This window comes from Eptesicus fuscus, chromosome 3 (genome assembly GCF_027574615.1).
Source record: "Eptesicus fuscus isolate TK198812 chromosome 3, DD_ASM_mEF_20220401, whole genome shotgun sequence".
NCBI lineage: Eukaryota > Metazoa > Chordata > Mammalia > Chiroptera > Vespertilionidae > Eptesicus > Eptesicus fuscus.
The window spans coordinates 22862242-22881129 of NC_072475.1; the positions used below are offsets into that span (position 1 = coordinate 22862242).

Below are 18888 nucleotides of genomic sequence, written 5' to 3' on the forward strand. Positions count from 1 at the left end.
TGCTCTGCAGGCAAATGAAGCAGCATGAGAAATGGAAAGGGAGGAGCTTGCTGTTTTAGAAGAGTTCGTCAGGGAGCATCTCACTGCTGGAGGCTCTTGGAACTGACAGAAGAAAGTACGGGAAAGAGGCACGCTGCTATCTGGGGAGGAACGAGGACCCTGGTCATGTGAGGGTAAGCGAAGAGGCCCATGTGGCTGGGGAGTAGAGCTGCGTTGGCCTAGCAGCTCCAGCGGGGCCGTGGGTGCTTACCCTGACAGGGAGGGGATGCCATTACACTTAAAAAAAAAAAGTTATGAGAAATTTCAAATTACACAAAAGTACAGATAACAGCAACGATGATGAATTCACTGGATGGAGTGTTTGCAGCAGGAAATGACATGACCTGGCGTGGTTCCTGCGTTGAGAATAGACAGCTATCTCCTGCAGTCTTTCTGTCGAGGTGGCAGTGCTGGAGAGGGGGGGAGAAGCGGCAGCTTCGGGTCTATTTTTGAAGGCAGTGCCTATAGCATATGTTGACAGATTAAGGGTGTCAAAGAGTGGTGTCAGAGTGACGAACATTGGTGATATGGGCAACTCAGCGGAGTTTCCATTTTTACAATGAAGACTGCGGAAGGGTTTGGGAGGAAGATCAGGAGCTCGGTTTTGGGCGCTAAGTCTGAGATGCCTCGAAGAGATTCACGTGGAATCATCAAGGACACTGTGCTCCTTGGACTGGACATATAACATTGTTTAATTAACAACAAACAATGGCGGGACATCTCGAAATGAGAAAACGCACAAATAATTGATAGTTCTTATCTTTCCTTGTTCCCTCCAGGTCATGTTTTTCAGATAATTATTTTTTTATGTTTGTTACAGCATAGATAAAAAGTTTGCATCTTTTTCACTTACATTCTGTTATAAACATGTCTCCACATTGCTATACGGGGAAAACTTGCACGTTTAAAGGCTTGCATCTTTCTGGGAATACGCAAAAGCTTGATTAGAGCCGCAAAGCGGTTGCACTTTCTCTTCCAACCCGGCAGAGGGCGCCCGGTCAGCGGAGGGCGCTGCTCTGCTCTGAGGTCCGGAAGCCCCGCCCTCTTTCCCTTCTGTGCCCCCTCGCGTCCTTCGCCCCGGAAGTGCTCCTCCGGCCCTGGTCGCCGGCGTGACTTTGAACGCTCCGGCTGCGGTGCGGGTGGCGGAGCGGACCCGGAGCCGCGGGACCTTCGTACTTGTTCTGTGTTTGCCATGAGGCTGCTGGGGGCAGCCTTCGCCACGGCTGTGGGCCGCGGGCCGCTCCCGCGGGTCCCGGCCGCCCTGGGCTGGCAGGGGAAGCAGGTATCAGTGCCCGGCGAGGCGAGCCCGAACAGGGGAACGTCCCTGGGACCTTGCGGCCCTCCGGGGCCGGGTGGGTGCTGACACCCCTTCCCTCCCTGGCGCCTCCTCACTCACTGTGCTGACGGCTGCTCGTGCCCTGGGAGGTTGGGCGTGCCTCCATGTATGATGGAGCCTCTTCTCTTTGCTGTACCTTCCAGAGGAGACGTGCCTGGAGGGAAGGGCCAGTCAGCTGAACAAGGAGTGTGTCCAAGGCTCGAACCCAGGGCCTCCGCCTCTTTATCAAGTGCTCTTTTCACTCGCGTGTGGCGGGGCCGACCGCCCCCTCTCAGCCTGCCCTGGGGGGTTTGACCAGGCGCGCGAGCCTCCGGGTACTTCCCTGCGGTCTGGTTGCTGCCTTTTGCCGGGGGCGCAGAATGAAGTAGGGTTGGGCAGGAGTTGAGCCCTTCCCGTCACGCAGACCTGCTCTGCTTTGCTCCCTGGTGTCCCTGGGGTTGACTCAACTACGCGCCTGTCACCCAGATTCCACCTAATACTTGACCCGCCTTTTCCAAGGCCTTCTGCTTTCCTTTCCCCAAAGGTGGCTGCAGTGCATTTTGGATGTGCAGTCCTATAGGAAGAGGTTTATATTGTGTCTTGATTCCACGCATGCAAGATTTGACCCCCCTTCCCCGATTAATATAAAGTGGGTTTTTGTTTTTTTAATGTCATTGTTTGGGGGGTAGAAGGAATTGGAAACTTTTTGTAGGCTGCCTGGGAGCTCTTGGCACCAGCGCATAGAGCACAGAAGGCCTCGAACATTCTTGCTTGCTGTGAACCGCAATACAGGTGGGGTGGGGTGGGGTGGGGTGGGGTGGGGTGGGGTGGGGTGGGGGAATCAAAGTAAAATTTAAACTAAAAGCTGTTTCCTAGTAAAGTAGCTGTTGGGAACTGTCTTTCTGATTTTATCAGCCCCAGTGTATGTTTTCAAACTTGTTTAATTAATTTAATACATCGTTTTTTGATTTAATTCTTTTTGAGAATATATATTTTCTGTCCTTTCTTGCATTCTCTCCTTTGATTGCAAGAGTTGCAGGTTGACACATTTACTCTTCCTTTCCCGATTATCTCAGATGATGTTTTGTGTCCATTGAGATTCCTTGGAGGAAAGATGTCCACCAACCCATTTTAATTGCCTGTTGTTACCTTGTAAAATGTGCAATGAATTGGGCTTTTTTTTTTTTTTTTCTCTCTCCAGGTTAATTGGAAGGTCTGCAGATGGTGTTCATCAGGGAAGATTCCTAATGAAAGGATAAGAAATATTGGAATCTCAGCTCACATCGATTCTGGGAAAACGACATTAACAGAACGAGTGCTTTACTACACTGGCAGAATTGCAAAGATGCATGAGGTATGTGGTTTGTGTTGATTCCGATGAGTTAGAGCTTGGTTTTAATTGTTTTGTGGTTATGATTTAACAAACTTTACAAAACCTGAAAGGTTTAACCTTTTTCACTCAGATGTCGAGTGTGACTCGACACGGTTAGCATTAGAATAAAGGAATCGAGGAAAAAGCAAGCGAGTGCAAAGGGTTAAAGAATGGTAGCAGTGGATCTTTAATCAAAATCATATTACACAGTGGATAGCTCGAGTCGGCTTGAAATATTGCTCTGAGGAATCGATCTAGTGATCATGATTGTGGGTATACTGAGTAGGTGGTCTTTTGAGAATGTTAAATTACGTAATGTGATGTATCCTTAAGCAGCCATTAAAATAGTATTGACATAATTTTTTTAATGTTACGGAGAGATGTTTATAATGTTAAGTGGGAAAAAAAAGATTTAAAATGATGCATAGTATGAGCTTAATACAGTCCGTACTCGGGTTACGTTGGACTCGACGTATGTCATTTCGTGGTTACGTCGCCATCTTCCATTTATTTATTAAAAAAAAAAAAGTTCTGTCATTTCAACATATGTACTTATGGCTTTATGTTTTTTATTATTTACTATATTTACCACAAGTAAAGGTCAGGTATTGTTACCTTTCTTTTAAATTTTTTTACTGTTTCACTTCATTACTGCTGTGCATGTGCTCCATGTGAGTGACGTAGGTGCTTATGTAGGTGGGTTCTGACTTACTACGGTGCCGTAGGAACAGATCTCCGACGTAACCTGAGGACCTGCTGTAGTTTAAAAACTATCTGTATCAGGAAAAAAAATTTTAAAGAAAATCTCGAAACTCTCCTGAAGAAATTACATATCAATGAGTAACAACTCTCCATTCAAAAATATTTCTTCAGATGAAGATCATCTTCTTAAATCGCATACTTTAAAAGCTGAATCCTCCCCTCCTGGGCCTCAAAATCCACATATAGCAGAGCAGGCAAAGCTGTTCTCTGAACATCTCCGCACAGACCAGCAGAGGGCTGGCGGGCAGGAGCAGTGCCGAAGGAGCAAGGATGGCTCCAAGGATGGGTGACTGCTCTATGGCAGTAGTTGCTGAGAACGGATGAAAAAAGGGTTAGGCAGGTAATGGAGGGCAAAATCTGTGTCAGCTTTCTATTTCATGAGATGATATGGTTTGACAAATGAGACTTCTCTGCTAATTGCATCATTTAACCACCTGTGCTCTGGTTCCATCTCTGTAAAAATGTCTCTGCTTCTTGGAATGCAGGGACAGAGAACTCTGAATTGCTGTCCTTGTGTCTAGGTGAAAGGTAAAGATGGAGTTGGTGCTGTCATGGACTCCATGGAACTAGAGAGACAACGAGGAATCACTATTCAGTCAGCGGCCACCTATACCATGTGGAAAGATGTCAACATCAACATTATAGATACTCCTGGTGAGGTTTCTGTTTTATTGCAGCTTGTTTGGGCAGAAGCACAGTGAGCTCTTTCCTCTACTGTGACACAGCTTATATTATATTTGAGTATCAAATAACTAGAGGCCCAGTGCACGAAATTCATGCACGAGGGTGGGGGGGGTGTCCCTCAGCCCAGCCTGCACCCTCTCCAATCTGGGACTCCTCGAGGGATGTCCGACTGCCCTCTCACAATCCAGGACTGCTGGCTCCCAACTGCTCGCCTGCCTGCCTTCCTGATTACCCCTAACCACTTCTGCCTGCCTGCCTGATCACCCCCTAACCACTCCCCTGCCAGTCTGATTGATGCTTAACTGCTTCCCTGCCAGCCTGATTGCCTCTAACTGCCCTCCCCTGCAGGCCTGGTCACCCTAACTGCCCTCCCCTGCAGGCCTGGTCACCCCTAACTGCCCTCCCCTGCAGGCCTGGTCCCCCCAACTGCTTTCCCCTGCAGGCCTGGATCCCGCCCCCCTCCCCCCCCAGTTGCCCTTCCCTGCAGGCCCGGTCGCCCCCAACTGCCCTCCCTTGCAGGCCTTGTCCCTCCCAATTGCCCTCCCCTGCTGGCCTGATCGCCCACAACTGCCCTCCCTTGCAGACCTGGTCCCTCCCAACTGCCCTCCCCTGCTGGCCATCTTGTGGTGGCCATCTTGTGTCCACATGGGGGCAGCCATCTTGTGTGTTTGTAGTGACAGTCAATTTGCATATTACTCTTTTATTAGATAGGATACTCAGAGGTGTAACTGAGTCTCTGTTAGAGAAGTTTGACTTGGGGCCTAGCGTGCCTCCCTCATCCTTTCGTGATTTCCCTGAAAAATAGTGCTAATAAATGGTGAGTAGGAAGATTCGTGCCTTTTGCATGTTGTAGCTGATTCCAGAGGTTCACATGCCCATGTATCTTTTTGAAGTGATCTTGTTGGGCCCCTGGACCTTATGGTGAGTGAATGGTATTGGTGATTTTAAAAATTTCATTCTAATTAGAAGCCTTATGTGATGAGCAGAGATACAGAAACTTTTAATTGTGCATGTTACAAAACTTCAGGCTGCTCTTTAAGACCCTCACACACTTGTCTCATTTAGGGCATGTGGACTTCACAATAGAAGTTGAAAGGGCCCTGAGAGTGTTGGACGGCGCGATCCTTGTTGTCTGTGCGGTCGGAGGGGTGCAGTGCCAGACCATGACTGTGAATCGGCAGATGAAGCGCTACAATGTTCCATTTCTCACTTTCATTAACAAACTGGACCGATTGGGCTCCAACCCCGCCAGGGCGCTGCAGCAGATGAGGTACTGATTCTTAGAAGAACAGAGGGGTGTGATGATCTGCATGATAAACTTGATATCCAGAACAACTAGTGTCATTAAGCTTTATCCTTACATCCCCTCACCCCTTTATTTAATTTATTGAGTGATTTAGTAAATGGAGCATTAAAGTCAGTAGTTTGGTTTTGGTTTATGGTGTGATCTCATCAACTGCCTTCTCTCTAAAATGGGGAAAATATTACTTGAATTGTAGGGATGCTGAAGGTGAAGTCAGAAAATAATCTGGCAATTTAAGCTGTTTTGCTATAATTAGAGAAGTTATAATCTAAAGTAGATTCTAAAAGTACTTTGTGTTTATTTAGAAAAATCTAGAGGATCCCCTTTAGTTTAACCTTTACTTGAGGAATTTAAAATATATTTTATTGATTTTTTTACAGAGAGGAAGAGAGAGGGATAGAGAGTTAGAAACATCGATGAGAGAGAAACATCGATCAGCTGCCTCTTGCACAACCCCTACTGGGGATGTGCCCACAACCAAGGTACATGCCCTTGACCGGAATCGAACCTGGGACCTTTCAGTCTGCAGGCCGACGCTCTATCCACTGAGCCAAACCGGTTTCGGCTACTTGAGGAATTTAATTAATGCCCTGAAGTAGTATGCTGTATTTCCTTGCTCTCATGGTCAAATACCTGCTAAGATAACGGGAACACTTCTGCTCTGTACCAGGGGTAACCCAGTGGTATTTGTAGTGTGCTGCATTGCACAGTTATGTATTTCAGATAGCCTTTGAAAAGAGTCTGTCTCACTTTTCACCGCTTGTGGATGTGTAAGTGGAGCTCATTTCACAAGAGAGAGCTGATAGACACAAGAGAGACATAGGCAGCAGAGTTCGTGATAAGGGAAAGACTAAGAGTGATGTGTCTGATGACAAAAGATCCGGTGTTGAGGAACTTTAAGTGACCGTATTGCTGTGTGCACTTTGATAAAAGTGATGTATTTGAGAATATGAGAGTGAAATTTGTCCTTTATGGATACCTGTAAAATTTTCTTGGTAAAATGAAACATTTTTACTTTTCATCTTTATTACTATATTTTAATTGTGGTTGGCAATATAGGGACTCTTTCTACTAAGTCTCTTTCTGAATTTTAGGAATATTCTCTTCTAGCATCTATTTGGCTAGTTTGGTTTGCTTCACTCCCTTTTTACCTGTTTTCTCATTTTGTAACTCCCATTAAACAGATTTTGAAACTTGTGCATCTGGTGTCTGTGTTTTTAACTTCTGCATCTGGTCTCTCTGCCATACTTTCTGTCTCTGTTTTGGACTGGGTAATGAGCTAATGCTTGAGGTCAGTCTTCTAGTTCGCTAATCTGCTATTCATCTGCATCCCTTCAGTTATTTAGCCTGTTTGTTCTTTTTAATTTCGGCAATTATATATAGTTAATTTCCATAAACTTTCTCTTTTATTGGAATATTTTTATTAATAGAGATAGTTACTTCTCAGAGCTTTACATTTTATTTTCTTCTAGTATCTCTCTCCTTGGAAGTTAGTACTATTTCTTGAGCTTATACCTCTCTTTCAAGCTATTTATTGGTTTCCTTCAAATATTTGGTGATTCCTAGTTATCTAGCCATAATCATAGATGGGCACATAGAATCTAGGTAGCTAGAACATATTTCTCCTTAAGTGAGAATCCCTGTCTATGAGTAATTTTTATTCAGTAGATGTGGCTGATGGAGTTACAGGCTGATAATAAGGGTCTGATTTTAACACCTGCTCTGAGAGTTTTCTTCCAAGAACTTCTCTTCAGGTAGCTATACTCTGTTTCGCTAGAGTCAGCTGATTCAAGAATGATATGTGGACATAGTTATCCTACTATCCTTTTAGAGTTCTTTTTATTGCCTAAATAGGGTTGTAGCTTCGTGAGCATGATGAGTTTGGCTGTCAGTCTGTTCTCAACTGCTTTATATCGTCTGTTCTGACTGCTGATGACACCCTCCCAGAGCTACAGCATCTGCCCATTGATTTCTTCTTACTTTTTTTTTTTTTTTGTAATTTCAAAGGGATTTGGGGAGAAAAAAGGATTTAAGTATATGTATTTTTATTTTTCAGGTCTAAACTAAATCATAATGCAGCATTTGTGCAGATACCCATTGGTTTGGAGGGTGACTTTAAAGGTATTATAGATCTTATTGAGGAACGAGCCATCTATTTTGATGGAGACTTTGGGTAAGTATTAAAAACATACCGTTAAATAACTCTTACATTTTAGAAAGTATTGAAGAGAAGGAAAAGGATGAGTTATTTAAATAAACAACTTTTTGAAATGTGGCTGGAAGAATAGCCTTTAAGATGATTTTGTTTTAGTGCCTTTAATCCTAGTTGCTTCCCATTTTGCTTATTCCAAGGGAGAGTATGTTACTTGTTGGGTAATATATTTGCATCGTATTATGACCTGCATGGTGTGGTGGAAGGAGGCCTTCAGCCTCAGCTAGTAATGTAATGTTGCATTCATTCATCCATTCATTCATTCTGCAGACTTTTGGGGGAGCAACTACATCATGGATATTGAGATAAAAACTAGGAAGAAAATAGGCATCATAAATATTCCCTCTACCTACTTCATGGCATTGCAAGGATAAAAAGATTAATATGTAAAAAGCAGTTACAGATTGTACAGATGTGGTTTAGGCAATACAAGAAGCAAATTGGTAACTGATATGGTATTTGGTTCATCAATCAACTTTTGAGTGACTTTCACATACAAATCACTATAGTTTCTTAGTGATTATCAAACCTTGGCATTCAGGAAAATCACCTGGAGAGCTTTAACAAACACCTATTCTTGTATCCACCTCCAGAGATTCTGATTCAGTAGATCTTAGGGTGGGGCCTGCCATGTGCATTCTGGAAAGCTCCCAAAGACGCTGATGTTGCAGGTCTACAGACCACTTGAGTGGCACTAATCTCGACAGTGTGGGGGAGTCATAAAGGATCCTTGTTCTGAGGAGTGGCCTCAGCAGCCTGGCAGTTTTTCCAGAGGTACTTCTTGGGGGTTTCCTTCCTTTGCTATGGAACTAGGATTGCTGATCTGGCGGGTAGGTAAAGGGTGTCGTGATCAGTTAAATACAGAATTTATCTGGATCAGCCATCTTGTGGGCAGGAAAAAGATGGGAGCTGTCCAGCAGATGAAGGGTTTCTCACACTTCTTGTGTGACAACTGAGTAATGACTGCAAGTTTGTCTATTATTCCTTACAATGTAAGGCTCAAGAGCACAGGGATTTTTATCAACTTTATTCATTGCTATTTTCCCCAGCCCTAGAGGTGTCTGGTATATAATAGGGACTCAAAAAATGTTGGTAAATAAACAAACAAATCCACTTCCCCAGAGTTACCAGGGCACAAGTTTCTGTCTTCTAAATTAGAGGCTTTTAAACTAGTTGTACATCAGAACCACAGGTGTAACTTCTTAATATACCTGCCCCCTTTCCCAGCGCTGGACTACTGGGTTTGTATATTTTGTTTCTGACATAAAAGTCTAAGCACTAAAGAGCTTAACAGAAAGGAAGAAATTAAGTTCTAAAGACTATTGAAGAACATTCTTTAGAAGTATTTGCAATTGGCTTTTGCTTTTTCATTTAGGTACATGTTTTCTGAAAAGATTACTATTTTTTTGACATTAGTTTCAATTTTAAAGATACTTTGAGAACTTTCATACTAATATTTCTAAATATCAAGTATATTCACTTCTTGGTTGTATATATTTTATCTGTGTCTCTTACCTATTTGGCCTCTATTAAGGAATGGATAACTGGGGCTAAGGTTGAAGAGTCTGTCGTATTTAGTAAACTTTTTTTTTTTTTAGTATTTTTTTCCCTTTATTGATTAAGGTATTACATATGTGTCCTTATCACCCCATTGTCCCCCCCACCCCCCAACCCCCACCCCCCACTCATGCCCTCAACCCCACTGGTGTCTGTGTCCGTTGGTTAGGCTTATATACATGCACACAAGTCCTTTGGTTGATTTCTCCCCCTTACCCCCGCCCTCCCCTACCTTCCCTCTGAGGTTTGATGGTCTGATCAATGCTTCTCTGTCTCTGGACCTGTTTTTTGTTCATCAGTTTATGTTGTTCATTATATTCCACAAATGAGTGAGATCATGTGATATTTATCTTTCTCTGACTGGCTTATTACGCTTAGCACCGTGGTCGGCAAACTGCGGCTTGTGAGCCACATGCGGCTCTTTGGTCCCTTGAATGTGGCTCTTCCACAAAATACCACGGCCTGAGCAAGTCTATTTTGAAGAAGTGGCGTTAGAAGAAGTTTAAGTTTAAAAAATTTGGCTCTCAAAAGAAATTTCAATCGTTGTACTGTTGATATTTGGCTCTGTTGACTAATGAGTTTGCCGACCACTGGCTTAGCATAATGCTCTCCGGTTCCATCCATGCTGTAGCAAATGCTAAGAATTTCTTCTTTTTTTACTGCAGTGTAGTATTCCATTGTGTAGATGTATCATAGTTTTTTAATCCATTCATCTGCTGATGGCCACTTAGGCTGTTTCCAAATTTTAGCTATGGTAAATTGTGCTGCTATGAACATTAGGGGTGCATATATCCTTTCTGATTGGTGTTTCTAGTTTCTTGGGATACAGTCCTAGAAGTGGGATCACTGGGTCAAATGGGAGTTCCATTTTTAGTTTTTTGAGGAAACTCCATACTGTTCTCCACAGTGGCTGCATCAGTCTGCATTTCCACTAGCGTGCACGAGGGTTCCTTTTTCTCCACATCCTCGCCAGCACTAGTCGTTTGTTGATTTGTTGATGATAGCCATTCTGACAGGTGTGAGATGGTACCTCATTGTTGTTTTGATTTGTATCTCTCGGATGATTAGTGACTTTGAGCTTGTTTCATATGTCTCTTGGCCTTCCTTATGTCCTCTTTCAAAAAGGATCTATTTAGGTCCATTGCCCATGTTTTGATTGGGTTGTTTATCTTCCTTTGGTTAAGTTGTATGAGTTCCCTGTAAATGTTAGAGATTAAACCCTTATTGGAGATAACATTGGCAAATATGTTCTCCCATGCAGTGGGCTCTCTTGTTTTGCTGATGGTTTCTTTTGCTGAGCAGAAGCTTTTTATTTTGATATAGTCCCATTTGTTTATTTTCTCTTTAGTTTTCATTGCTCTAGGAGCTGTATCAGTTGAAGATACTGCTTCGACATATGTCTGAGATTTTGCTGCCTGTGGATTCCTCTAATATTTTTATGGTTTCTCGTCTTATGTTTAAGTCCTTTATATCCATTTTGAGTTTATTTTTGTGTATGGTGTAAGTTGGTGGTCTAGTTTCATTTTTTGCATGTATCTGTCCAATTTTCCCAACACCATTTATTGGAGAGACTGCCTTGACTCCATTGTATGTTCTTGCCTCCTTTGTCAAATATTAGTAAACTTTTTTTTTTTACTACAAAATTGAGTATTCTGTGTTAAAATTGTGTGATTGGGTTTTTACTTTGGGAAGGTATAATTGGGTCTCTAATCCTGCCTGTAAGAGACTGATGTTTGGAATAATTTGGTTAATAGAATTTTCAGGTGCTCACATGAAGCCAGGTTGGCTCTGCATCTTGGCTCTTCTGTTTACTAATAGTACAATCTGGAGCAATTTGCTTTGCCTGTTTTGCCCATTATCTGTCTGAATTTTAAAGATATCCATTAGTACTATTTGCCATATTAATACAAATATGTCATAGCTCTTTCTCACTAAAAAGGTATTTTAGCTATTAGTTTAACATTTTCATTGGTGCTTTATATATTTAATTGTACATCCTTAAAGTAACAATATAAACATTTCTTAGTCAGATTGTTCGCTATGGGGAAATTCCAGCGGAATTCAGGGCTGCAGCAGCTGACCACCGCCAGGAGCTGATTGAAAGTATTGCTAATTCAGATGAGCAGCTTGGTGAGATGTTCCTGGAAGAAAAGATCCCCTCAATTTCTGATTTAAAGGCAAGTGCTCTCAAAATAAGTCATATGTGTATGTGTGTGTGTGTATGTATGTTTGTGTGTGTGTGTATATATATATATATATATTCTTTTGATTAATTCTCACTCAATATTTTTCCATTGATTTTTAGAGAGAGTGGAAGGGATGGGGAGAGACAAGAGAGAGAAACATCGGATGTGAGGGAGACACATCCATTTGTTGCCTCCCGCAAGTGCCCTTACCAGGGCCAGGAATTGAGCCTGCAACCGAGGTACATGCCCTTGACCGCATGCATCCCAACTGGAGATCAAACCCGCAACCGGAACATGTGCCTTAACTGGAATTCCAATCAAGTGACCTTTCAGTCCATGGGATGATGCTCAGCCCCAAGTCACACCAGCCAGCGTTGTATATACGTTTTTTTTTACCAAATTAAAAGTTAGTGACATTTCAAGAGTGTTAAAAGCAGCTTCCTAGGCCTGAAAAAGGAACTGTTTTGTTTTTTCTCCTTTGTTTTGAATTTTGACCTTAAGTTATAGAGGACCTACCTGATCCTAGTCTCCACTAGAGCCAATACTCCAAAGAATATTACCGTATTTTCCGGCGTATAAGACGACTGGGAGTATAGAAGATTTTCCTGGGTTAAAAAGTCATCTTATACGCCGGAAAATATGGTAATTCATTCATTTGTTGGTTTGTAATTGATCTGAAACACAGATGTAATTTTTAAGAATGACTAATCTTTACATTATTTTTCTTTTGTAGCTTGCAATCCGCAGAGCTACTTTAAGCAGGTCATTTACTCCTGTCTTTTTGGGAAGTGCCTTGAAGAACAAAGGAGTTCAGCCTCTTTTAGATGCTGTTTTAGACTACCTCCCAAATCCATCTGAAGTCCAGAATTATGCTATGCTCAAGCAGGATGAGTAAGTCTTGGAAACTGATTCTTAGTTTATGCAGAAATACCTTTAACATTTGAGCACTATGAAAGAATGTAAGAATGATTCTTCTAGTTATGTTGTATTTGTGTTATTTTTCATAATTTATAAAAACAATCACCATTTCTATTTGGGTAACAATTTTGGCATATACAAAAATATTTATTATACCACTTCCCATATTATATTTTATTTGTGAGTTAGAAGTGTGATATATTATCCCTCAAGATGTAAATCTTCAGAAAATTCTCTACCAGACCATTTCTGTGTGGTTTTTTCCCGTTTCCTCTGATCCTATCACAATGTAGTAACTGGTGTGCTTTTTCTCAGATAATACTCTGATGAAACAAATTGATATAAAAGAAATATTAGTTGTTACATCTCACAATTATATTTCTTTTATTTTAAGTGACTCAAAAGAGAAAACCAAAATCTTAATGAACTCCAACAGAGACAATTCCCACTCATTTGTAGGCCTGGCTTTTAAACTGGAGGTAAGTTGCTTGCTAATGTATTTAACTGCTATATATAGAAATTTTCTTTTAGGCTTTTATTCCTATTACTAACTGACTCTTCTGACAGATTTGACTATAAGTTTCTCCACTATTACTCTTTTTCCCCCCTTTCCATACTGACTTTTTAGAAGGAAGTTAACTATGCACATCTCATGCTCTACCTCCTTGAGGGAGCAGTATCTACTTCTTTGATACTAGAGGCTCGGTGCACGAATTTGTGCACCAGTGAGGTCCCTCGGCCTGGCCTGCGGGATCGGGCTGAAACTCACTTTCCAACATCCCCCAAGGGGTCCCGGATTGCGAGAGGGCACAGGCCAGGCTGAGGGACCCCACTGGTGCATGATCGGGGCTGGGGAGGGACACGGGAGGTTGGCCAGCCAGGAAGGGACCACAGGAGGGCTCCAGGGCATGTCCGGCCTGTCTCATCCAGTCCCGATCGGCCAGACCCCAGCAGCAAGCTAACCTACTGGTTGGAGCATCTTCCCCTGGTGTTCAGTGTGCGTCATAGCTACCAGTCGAATGGTTGAACGGTCACTTAGGCTTTTATATATATAGATATCAGTATGAGCTTATGGGTATTTATTTTTTACTTTGAGTTACAGTCAAGTAGTATGTTAGTTATTTTGGTGCCTAGATTGACTGATTTGGCCATTGCTGCTCTTTCACTTGGCTCCTGAGTCTCTGATTCTCCAGTGTTTGCTTTCTGACTACTTTCTCACTTCCTGGCACTACAGGATGCTCCAGGCTTATCTGATATATTCCCTGCCCCAGCCCTAGAATCAGCCATTTCTTTAGGGGTCCTGGTTCCTTTTAAGAGAGAATGGTTTTAGAAACCAAGATTTGATCACTGGGTGTGCTTTTTGTTGGGGTATTGTTGCTTCTGTTCATAATATTTTATGTGAGAAAATAGGCAGAAAAGTTGGAAGTATTAACAGTGGTATAGATGGAATTATATTTTGGGGGCTTTTTCCTAGATTTTTATTTTTAAAACTTTACAATATACTTCTTATTACCTCTAAAATGAGGAAAAAGTAATTTTAAATTAATAAGTACAAGTAACATTGCAGTGACAATTGTGCATAAAGCTTTTAAAAATGTATTTAGGAATATTTTCTTAGGATCCCTAGACAAGCGATTATAGAATTAAAGGCATGGAATATATTAATATCTAATGATTTGTATTGCCACATTGTTTTCATACTTCTCAGAATTAATGTATTGGATTATTTCAGTGAATCTTTATTAGCAATAAATATTATTTATTAAAAGTTATTACTGACTTCATAAATGAAAATATTTCATCTTAATTCCTAATGATAGAGAATATTTTTTCATATACTGTTTTTATTATGCAGTTGTATTTTCTCTTTTGTAATTGTCTATTTCTTTTTCTAAAATGAGGATCAAAGTATTTTACTTATTTGTATAAACTTTCTCTAATAAACATGATTTGTCAAAAACAATTTGAACTTTAAAATTTATATAGTCAAGTCTATCAGTCTTTGTCCTTAGTCATTCTCTTATTTTTAACCTTAGAAACCCTCTTTTTAAAATATATTTAATAAATATTTATTTTTATTTTTCTAGTTTTTTTTATGGTGGGATTTTTTTTTCATTGTTAATCTAACTGGAATTTGATTTGCTGTGTGCTGTGAAGCAGGATCCAAGTGTTTCTCCAATCCAAGAACAGTTGTCCAGTTACCAGTTTTGAACAATACTTTTCCATTGACTGTCATGCTTTCTTTATCATTATTGATAAATGAATTAAACATTTAGACATTTGTACTATATTCTATGGGTTGTTTAGTCTAATTTGTGCTAGTTCTATACTTTTCAAGTTTTGGATTATTTAATATGTTTTTATATCAGTCTTAGTTTCTTTTCATTACCATAGTTTTTCAAAACTTTTTATTTTTATCCATTCTTCTAAATGACTTTTAAAATCACGAATTAAATGTTTAAGATTTTATCTTGGGATTTTGATTACTATTGTGTTAAATTAATATGGGAGGCATTGGCAACCTTTAAATACATACCTTGTTGAAATTGATCCTTAATTATTCATTTTATATTCAGTCACTTTACAAAACCCTTAATTGTGTAGCTTTCCAGGTGATTATCAAAGTATTTTAAATGTCTTGCTATTTCTAATGATGTTTTTGTTGTCTTTACAATCATTATACCTTATTTTTATATCTATGTTAAACTGAACTTACAAAATAGTATTCGAAGACAAAAGGATAATTCCTTACATAAGTAATTTTAAAATTTTTTCTAATAACTTTTGCTTCAGAGGAAGCACAAGTAGTATCTTGGATTGTGATACCAAAAAGAATAACACAATCGTTCAACTTACCTGTGTTGAAAACTTCTAAAATTGATAAGGGAATGTTTGGAGATAGTTGTGAAGTTTTCCTCCTGATTTTGGTTTCTTTTTTATTCTTTCTGCCCTTACCCAATCTTGACTTCTAGGCAGGTCGATTTGGACAATTGACTTATATTCGCAGTTATCAAGGAGAGTTGAAGAAAGGGGACACCATCTGCAACACGAGAACAGGAAAGAAAGTGCGGGTGCAACGGCTGGTTCGCATGCATGCTGACATGATGGAGGCAAGTGCCTGGTCACTGAGAGGTCAGAAATTCTCTAGGCAGGTGAAATAGATCTACCTTCTTGGTATTCTGGGCCCCACAAGAAAAGCACTTCTAGTTGAATGTGTTTTCTTAGCTTCTTCCTTTTTAGTTAGGTGTGCTGCAGTTTTGATGTAGGATTTTAGTTTAGGCTAAATTAGTAGATGTTAAGAACACAGTTTATATCATTATTTGTGAGTTAGCTGTATTTCCTCAATGGCCAAGGTTAAGGAGAAAGGGCAATTAGTTCCCTATAACTCAGAACCACAAATTCAACATTTTTCTCAAGAGCCATCATTACAAAGAGGATAATAGGTTTCTGGACAGTGGAACTGTGCTTCTCAAAGGTAAGTGAGAGTAGTAAACTCACATATAATTTCACACATTGTTCAGTGAATTTACTTTCTAAAATATGGCAGGTCTGAAAGTTCTGTTTAACACTAAAGCTTTATATTTGTAGAACCAACCCCAAGAAGGGCCATAATGGTGTTAGACTCCATCCGAAGATTTAAAACCTTCCAAGGTCTGGTCTGGGAGATAAATTTTGGCTTGAATTCTTGAATTGGCTCTGAATCTGTCCTAGCTTTCTGTGGTCCACAGGGTGATTAGGCCTTGGTAGGAAACTGAGTGTGCAAGGTTGTCTCCTACTCTCATCCTTTCCCAATTCAGCTCTGTATTGCTGGGAAATTTATTAATCTGAGCAGAATCTTAATATGTTCAGTAATTTTTGGTGGCCATAACCTTTGTATCTCCTGAAAGATGAATAAGCAGTCTTTCAAAATTGGACAGAATTACTGTTTTGAGAGGTAGGCAGTAGGGGGCAGCCAGAGGGATTAGGGATTGTCACAGCTGTTATATGGGCCAGAAGCTAGGAGAATTGTACAGCTGTATAACCATTAAAGTACGACACACACATACTTGCTCATTCACAGCCGCAGCTGTTATGAATGAACTGTTCATATAAAGGACAAAAACAAGGAAGTTTAGAGGTACAATGCTTTGTTCTTTGATTTCCTGTTTTTTTAACTGCTTGAATCTATAAGAAATTAAGATTATTTTAAGTAAAGTGGGCTCCATTCTCCTGCCTTTGTTTTCAAAACTTCCTTTGTAGGTTTTTCTTGTACACCTTTGTCATACACATCTCATTGTTGGACTGTGGCAACATACAATACATGCTTTAAAAAAAAAAATACCGTATTTTCCGGCCTATAAGACAACCCCCAACTTTTCCAGTTAAAATACAGAGTTTGGGATATACCCGCCCTATAAGATGACACCCAGCGTATAAGACGACCCCCGACTTTTGAGAAGATTTTCCTGGGTTAAAAAGTCATCTTATACACCGGAAAATACGGTATATTTTTTTTATTAATTTCGGAGAGGAAGGGAGAGGAAGAGAGAAACATCAATGATGAGAGAGAGTCATTTATCGGCTGCCTCCTGCACGCCCCCAACTGAGGATTGAGCCTGCAACCTGGGCATATGCCCTGACCGGGAATCAAACCATGACCTCTTAGTTCATAGGTCAATGCTCCACCACTGAGCCACACTCATTGGGCTATAGTGCATGCTTTTTAATTCCATAGAAATAACTTTAGAACTGTGAGACTCTGTTCTGTCAGTACTGCAGATACTCCAAGTAATGATGCCATAACTCAGTTTCCGTTTAAAGTAAAATCTTGTCTATTGAGAGGTGGCTTAAATAAGGGCCCAGTTTAAGGTCTGTCTTGCTGTGGTTGATAGTTGATGTTGCATTGGTGTGGCTAATTCATTCTTTATAAAATCCATGGTAAGATTCTGCCATATTTATTTATGTGCAATGTGTTTATTGTCAAGTACTCTTTAGTCACCCTGTTCTGAATTGTATTACTTGTAAGTATCATTTTTGTGTTATTTCTTTATTTAGGATGTTGAGGAAGTATTTGCTGGAGACATCTATGCATTATTTGGCATTGACTGTGCTAGTGGAGACACATTCACAAACAAAGATAATAGTGGACTTTCTATGGTAAGTCATTTCAAAGCTGTGTTTCAGTTGAGTCTCAAAGTCTGTGTTTTTTGTGATACATTTAACATTTCAGAAAAACAACCACAAAAGTTTTCACTGAGTAGTGCTGCAGGCATCAAGTATAGATTGGTTGTGGCTCTTTAAATGTCAGGTGAACAGGTGTTCTGTGTAAACTAACTTATCTGGGTGTTTTTTAGTAAAGTCATTCCATGATTCTTCAACATTTAGTGTGGAGGGAAAATCTCCACTAGATGCACCTGACTATGTAGCTCTGACTCTACACTGAGATCTTTTCCCATTGTGGGTACTTCTCTAATTTCTATCACCATCGTCAGGCTGGTCCCTGTGGGATGTTCCTTCCTTAGTAACTCAGCAGCCAGAGTAGACCATTCGCTCAAGAATTGTAAGACCAGACTAACATTTAGGCAGGCGTGGGGGTCACATAACAGAAGGGCACCAAATGCAACTAGACAGTCTTGACTTACTGCAGACAACCTGCTCTGTGGAACTCATAGGTCCCTTTTCATCACTGAGGGACCCTGAAGGGAAGAGCATGCTCTTAATACATGTAGACCCTAGGAAAAGCCCTGACATTGAAAATCTACCTCTGTACATGGAGAGCAGAGAAAAACTGAAGAAAGAGGCAGGCCACTCCATTCTGGCAACTAACAGAGTTCCTTAAGGGAACCTTACATAGGAGGTACTTCTTGGGCAGCTGCAAGATGAAGTGAACAATCTCCACCCTCCTGACAGGACCCAGAAAATTATCATATGGGGTCAAAAGGGGGGAATAGTCACAGTTACTAGTACATGAGTGTTACCTGGTGTGGAAATTACTTAACATGCATGACCAGGTCAGGACAACAACCTGTTCCGGGAACCAGCTCATTGCTTATTTATGTCAGAGTGAACATTAATTACCATTAGATAGTCTCTAAGGCGGGTTTGCGGTCAAGCAATCTCCGTTCTGGCCCAGTTCAGCTCGTGGTCCAGACAGTGGTCACATCATGGAATAGTCTGTCCTCCACACATGCTTAAGCAGTTCTGGCCTTTGAATTCCCTCACTTTCCATTTGTGCCCCTTTAGGAAAGCAGGCTGTGCTATAGTAAGACCCTCTACTGAATTCAGTAAAGAAAGAATATACTGTATGAGTACTTAGGGGATAGGTAACTTGCAGTGAACAAATTCACAATGGGTCATTTATGTAAGAATTGGACCATTTATTTAAGAACAGGTACACATTATAATGTTTCCTAGATCATATGACATGACAAATCCATAATTTTATAATTTAGTGTTTTTGCATAAAATATTCTCTAATGTCTGGTTTTAATGTTGATTTAAGACACTATAGAAATCATAAATCTGTACAGGCTTTTGGGGTTGTACATAAGAGGAATGCTT

General features: G+C 40.7%; 1 protein-coding gene across 2 annotated transcripts in view; it reads left to right on the forward strand.

Annotated features, from left to right (window-relative positions):
* The first annotated feature begins 1127 nt into the window (after positions 1 to 1127).
* The window catches only part of GFM1 (G elongation factor mitochondrial 1), a 39986-nt gene continuing 22225 nt past the window's right edge, over positions 1128 to 18888 (forward strand). Inside the window, exons 1-10 of one of the 2 annotated variants that reach the window (XM_008142239.3) lie at positions 1128 to 1321; positions 2556 to 2708; positions 4010 to 4142; positions 5238 to 5442; positions 7532 to 7648; positions 11271 to 11421; positions 12164 to 12321; positions 12743 to 12827; positions 15321 to 15458; positions 17383 to 17484. In XM_008142239.3, coding sequence (XP_008140461.2) covers positions 1232 to 1321; positions 2556 to 2708; positions 4010 to 4142; positions 5238 to 5442; positions 7532 to 7648; positions 11271 to 11421; positions 12164 to 12321; positions 12743 to 12827; positions 15321 to 15458; positions 17383 to 17484 — 1332 coding nt within the window. In that variant the 5' untranslated portion in view covers positions 1128 to 1231. The remainder of the gene's footprint in view (positions 1322 to 2555; positions 2709 to 4009; positions 4143 to 5237; positions 5443 to 7531; positions 7649 to 11270; positions 11422 to 12163; positions 12322 to 12742; positions 12828 to 15320; positions 15459 to 17382; positions 17485 to 18888) is intronic. The other variant, XM_054713675.1, reaches the window with a different exon arrangement.